The following is a 6,159-nucleotide window of genomic DNA, read 5'->3' on the forward strand; positions in this document are numbered from 1 at the left end:
AGATTCATACTTCATACATTCCATGTTCTGATTATTAATGGATCTTTGCAGCTGTTTCTCCTCAATTTGAGTCATGCCATGTCAGCACATGGATGTCCTGAAAGACTTAGTTTATCTAGTTCATTAAGGCTGGTTCTACTCTGATGAGGCAACTCTATCCCTGTCCTATTTTGAGTGCCTTCCAACCCAAGGGGCTCGCCTTCCTGCACTGTGTTGGACAATGTTTTGGAGCTATTCATAAAGTTGCCCAGTAATGTATCAGACAGTGTCTCTCTACTATCTATAAGGTTTTCCTTGGCCAAATTTTGAGAAGTGGATGGGCTCCTCCTTCTTCCTAGTCTGTCTTAGTCAGTAAGCCACGTTGAAACCTGTGCACCAGGTGCAACTCTGCTGGCATCTGAAACACCAGTGGCAGAGCCTCAGGCCTCACAGCAACATACAAGCCCCACAGGATGACAAACTGACAGACAAGTTCACCTCTCTTAGCTGTTGGAAACCTATGCACCCTCCCCTTACCTAATTCCTACCTGGAAGCTGCCACTTTGTGGTTCCGGGCTGCTTCCTTCCTTTCCTGGTTCTAGGAGACTTGGGACCTAGACTTTCCTCCCACCCCTTTTTACCTGGATATCCTGGCACTCAGGATGTCCCCAGCTTCTCCTGCTCCCTCCCTTTCCTGGCTCTAGGGGAGTGGAACCTGGCCCTGCCTTCCTCGTCTTACAGGTTGTTAATGAGTCTTCCTCCAATCCTGATGCCACATCCTTCTTCATATAATCCAGCTTTTCAGATTATTTGCTCAGTAGATTGAATAAGTATGGTGAAAGGATACAACCCTGATGCACTCCCTTCCTGATTTTAAACCACGCAGTGTGCCCTTGTTCAAATGACAGACTCCTGATCAGGTTCCTCATGAGTATGATCTATGTGCAGTGCAATCTATGTACAGATTCCTGGTGAGTACAATCAAGTGTTCTGGAATTCTTATTCTTCTCAATGTTATCCATAATTTGTTATGATCCACACAATCAAATGCTTTTGCACAGTCAATAAAACATAAGTAAACATCTTTCTGGTATTCTTTGCTTTTAGCTAAGATCCATCTGACATCAGCAATGATATCCCTTATTCCACATCCACTTCTGAATCCAGCTTGCATTTCTGGAAGTTCTCTGTCAATATACTACAGCAACAATTTCTCAATTATCTTTAGTAAGCTTTTACTTGCATGTGATATTAATTAATGATGTGTTGTTGTTGTTATATGCCATCAAGTTGGCCCTGACTCATAGCATCCCCTCCTTGGGTTTCCAAGGTAGTATCACTACGGAAGTAGATTGCCCAGCCTTCCTTCCGAGGATTGGCTGGTGGATTTGAACCGCCAGCCTTCTGGTTAGCAGTCAAGTGCCTTAGGCACTACGCTACCAGAGCTCCTATTAATTAATGATATTGTTCAATAATTTCCACATTCTGTGGGATCACCTTTCATTGGAATGGGTACAAATTTGGATCTTTTCCAGTCAGTTGGCCAGGTAGCTATCTTCGAAATCTCTTTGCATAGCCGAGTGAGTGGTTTGGGTGCCAAGTTAAATTTTCTTGGAGGAAAAAAAATCTTTTGTTTCCTTTTCAAAAACAGCCTCCAGGAAGGTATGACCACAGAATACAGCCTTTCTTATCTCTTATTTGTTCCTGACTCCCTTTTTCTGGGAGGCTGGACAGGCAAGGTGATGAAAGGAAAGGAGGTAAAGAACAATACAATTAAATGGTAATGAGTCCCTGACTGAGAGGGTCCAGCTGCTCCTGTCAAAGAGGGGAAAATTTCCTGAGTCAAGAATATAATAGCCTGAGGCAAAAAATGCAACTAACACAAATGTTACTTTATGTCTAGCTCTGTCAGATACATGTTAACCAAAAAAAAAAAAGAAAAGAAAACCAAACCTAGGACCATCAAGTCAATTCCCATTCTTCTTATTGTTGTTGTTGTAATGTGCCATCAAGTCGGATCCAACTCATAGAGACCCCTTCTTGGGTTTCCCCACAAAGTGTCTTCTGTGTCACTACAGAAGTAGATTCCCCAGCCTTCCTTCCGAGGAGTGGCTGGTGGGTTTGAATCATCAGCCTTCTGGTTAGCAGTCAAGTGCCTTAGGCACTATGCTACCAGAGAACCACACCACAAAGTTTCCAAGGCATTCTGCCATGACTTTCTCCCATGGAGCTGCTGGTGGGTTTGAATCACTGACGCTCCACTTAGCAGCTGAGAGATTAATCACTATGCCACACACATACCCTAATTTCACAATTAAAGAATTCGAAGAATTGGGGTTTAGGTCACTTGCTTATCACACTTCTAAAAGCCAAGGGTAGCATCTGAGTATCTGATACCTGAACTTCAGTCCTTAAAAACTTTGGTTAGAGATAACAAGGGACACTAGTGAATAAGACATACTCTCACTATGAAAGTGCCAGTTATTACCTTAAAGTAACAACCATTAACTACAATACAGTATTATCTATCCACATGCTAACTGGAAGTCTGACATTTTGAATCTACCCAGAGGTGTGCTGAAGAAAGGCCTGGCAATCTACCTCAGAAAAATCAGTCATTGAAAACCCTACAGAGCCCAGTTCTACTCCGACATACATGAGGTGGTCATGAGTTGACTGGAAGGCAACTGGGAAAGTAAACTGTATAATTTTATTTAGCTATTCATATTTATATCATTACTAATTACACCTAGTAATCATTTAATACTTATTAAACTTCAGGCTTTTTACATTCATTGTCTCAATCCTCACAACTCTGTAAGGCACAGAGAGGTTAATTAAGTCGGCCAAATTTATATGGCCACTTGAAGCCCAGAGTCCATACTTTTTCTGTAATCTCATGGTGTCTTGGCTAACAGAGCCCTGAAAGGTGCCCAACAGGGGGCTGTGGAAGGTGCCAGTGGAGGAGATGGGGCGTGGCATCACAAGATTGAAATCTGAGACTATTTTTCCTCCAGGCAGACTGTTATTCATGGCCACTAAATTTTAATAAATGATTAACTCTGTAACTGTACATAAAGTACAATTTCAGGTAGAAAAGTCTTTTATGGTCTGACCAAGGAACAAATTATAGATTACAAAATGAGACTGGGGTCACAGTTATAAACAACTGACTTAGAAATAAGCTTTTGGAACACAGCTTACCTGCAGTTTGAGCACTGGGTTTTACAAGAGTGCTTTTATGTACTACTTATGCTGGGCTACAGCTTTTTGACAGGATTAACCAATACCAGTGATTGTTTCCCAGTTTACACCTCCTATCAATCTGTAGCTGTATTTTCAAAATGGCAGATCAAAATCCAGAGAAACCTGTTTTTCAGACATAGTTTAGAATGATTTGTAGGGCAGCTAAGTGAATGGGGCCTTCCTTCAACCATTAAGTTACCTATCATAACTTTTAGTGCAATCAAATTAAGCATATTTTGATCCCTTTCTGCAAAGAGGAAACTGGACAAAATATGTTTTCACTATTGATTTATATACCCAGAGCCACTGACATTTCATCTCTATCAAAGTAGTCTTGAAAATCTTCTAAAAATTCTAAAATGAAAAAAAAGAAAAAGAATCTACAACAAATATGAAACTCAAAAGTTAAGTCAATCACAACATAAAAATTAAAATACTAGGCTGTTTCCTCTTTCTTCCAAATGAGAAGTTTTTTCCACATTTCATCAAGTAAAGTTTCTAAATGCCTGGTATCTATCTATCTAGCATTTGACTTTTTTTCCCAATCATTATTGGAACCCACCCACCAACAGTTAATTGCACACATACATATATGTATATGCATATGTGTATATATGCATATACACAAGGAGTTCTGGTGGCTCAGTGGTTAAAGCATTCAGCTGCTAACCAAAAGATGACTGGTTGGAAAGCTCCACAGCAGAAAGATAAGGCAGTTTGCTTTCATAAAGATTAACAACAGCCTTGGAAACCCTACGGTGTAGTTCTACCCTGTCTTATAGAGTCTCTGTGTGGGTTTGCTTTGGGGGTATATGGGTAAGTATTTTTATAGAGAATAAAGAGAACTTCATGCCTAGTATCTCTTGGGACCTAGGGCACCCACTTTTAAGACAGCAGGTCACAGACTGATGCAGTTTGTTGTTTTTAGTCTCAAAGTGGGGAAAGGGAAGTCAGAGAGAAAAAGCCAGGGTCAATGGCATCTCATTAAACCTACACAGTATCAGAACCTCTGCAAATGAGATCCGGCAGCTGAATTTTCACAGGTTCCCAAGGTGATTCTTGTGCACATTAAAGTTCCAGATCAGCAAACACTACACAGGAGACTGGGGGTAAGGCTGCTAACCAGAAAGTTAGCGGTTCAAATCTACCAGCTGCTCTGTGGGAGGAAGATGAGGCAATCTACTTCCATACAGATTTACAGTCCTAGGAACCCAATAAGGATCATGAGCTGGAATCGACTCGAGAGCAGTTTTTTGGGGGGATTAACTATTAGGTCACTGACATTTTCAGGCTGATTTTTGACAAAAGACGCAAGAGGGATTCCAAAACCCAAAACCAAACTCACTGCCAGCGAGTCCATTAGACTCACAGCGACCCCTCCTTGGGTTTCCCAGTCGGTATCTCTACAGAAGTAGACTGCCCAATCTTCCTTCCCGGGATTTTGAACCATCAGCCTTCTGGTTAGCAGTCAAATGCCTTAGGCACTACGCTACCAGAGGGATTACTAACCTTTTATCCGTAAAGTATGGAGAGACTGGATACGACAGTGAATAATAAGAGGTCTGGGATTCTAGTCTTTGTTCTGTGTGTTGCGTGAAAGTACCGCACTGGGTCCCTTTCGTCTGCACAAGCAAAGGGTTGGACTTGCCTATCGCCGACACTCAAGGTTCCAAAGTCAGAAGCAAAGCTCAAGCATGACTGAAGATTTGCTCACCCCAGGTCGGCGGGCTCCCTGGTGTAGATTTGGTTCCTAAGAACGCGAGGACGGCTGGGCCGCAAGCGGAGTAAGCCCGTCAACCACCCTCACACAAGAGGGATTCCAAAACCAAAGGGATTCCACCACCAAGCCCTCGCGCACCCCTTCCACCTGCCCCAAAGCGCGCAGATACGAGGCTTCCCGGAGCGGAGATGCAGCCGCCATTACCCGTACGCGGCCACGGTGACAGGTCGGAGCCCAGGAACCAGGGGCTTCAGCGCCAAGAGCAACCGTACTCGCAGGAACGACCAATGACCCAGCACCGCTGCCATGCTCGCGCCTATGCCGGAAGTGCGCATGCGCAACCCTCCTGCCCACTGTAATCCCAGCGGCCGAGGTTTCCCACGGGGGCGCTGTGGATTGAGTTCCTAGCACTCTCAGAATCGACCGTCAGCCTCAGCCTGTATTTTGCCCTCAGAGCCTCCCCTCCCAAGTCAGCAAAGAGGTCTGAGGGCTGTACCAGTTTTTTACGTCCAGTTAATGACGGTGTAAAGAGGATTTGCTTTCATTGTTGACGGAATTTATTTAATCCTCCAGACTGTATGATGCAAGTTTTAACCATTAGCTACAGTGCAAGGCTCAAAAACTCACTGCCCTCCAGTCGACTCTTACTGAGCCCTCCTTGGTTTTCTGAGACGGTATCTCTACAGAAGTAGACTGCCCAATCTTCCTTCTGAGGAGTTTGAACCGCCAGCCTTCTGGTTAGTAGTCAAATGCCTCAGGCACTACACCACCAGTGCACCTAGTTCAAGGGTCAGTGGAGAAAAGAAGTAACTCTCCCTGTATGTAACTCTAACATTCTGCCTTACCTTAACTGGAAATAACTGGCAGATTTTAGCTCCTGTGGCAATCCTGGCTTCATTGATCAGAGATGAAAACAGCTTCTTTGCCTATTATTTTCCCCCCAAGAGAACCTTCCAGTGTAATACTCCCGTACCCACAGTGCTTTAAAAAGTGACATTGCCCAGGACTTCCGGTAAGATGGAGGAACAGGCAGACAGGTGACACAGACCCTTTTCAACAAAGAAAAGGAAAACCAATTGACAGAGATACAGAAGATAATCCTGGAATCCTGAGCTTTGAAAGGAACTATACAGAAGTGGATTAGGCACTAACTAGTGGAAAAACCGGGAGCTCTGGTAGCATAATGGCTAAGGCACTTGACTGCTAACCAGAAG

General features: G+C 43.6%; 1 protein-coding gene across 1 annotated transcript in view; it reads right to left on the reverse strand.

Moving 5' to 3' along the window:
• BPHL (biphenyl hydrolase like) overlaps positions 1–5,253 on the reverse strand; it is a 61,791-nt gene extending 56,538 nt beyond the window's left edge. Inside the window, exon 1 of the mRNA XM_007935387.1 lies at positions 5,150–5,253. Within this exon, the coding sequence (XP_007933578.1) occupies positions 5,150–5,253 (104 nt within the window). The remainder of the gene's footprint in view (positions 1–5,149) is intronic.
• Between the last annotated feature and the right edge of the window lie 906 nt (positions 5,254–6,159).

This window comes from Orycteropus afer, unplaced genomic scaffold (assembly GCF_000298275.1).
Source record: "Orycteropus afer afer isolate SDZICR_OR568_19922 unplaced genomic scaffold, OryAfe1.0 scaffold00027, whole genome shotgun sequence".
Classification (NCBI taxonomy): Eukaryota; Metazoa; Chordata; class Mammalia; order Tubulidentata; family Orycteropodidae; genus Orycteropus; species Orycteropus afer.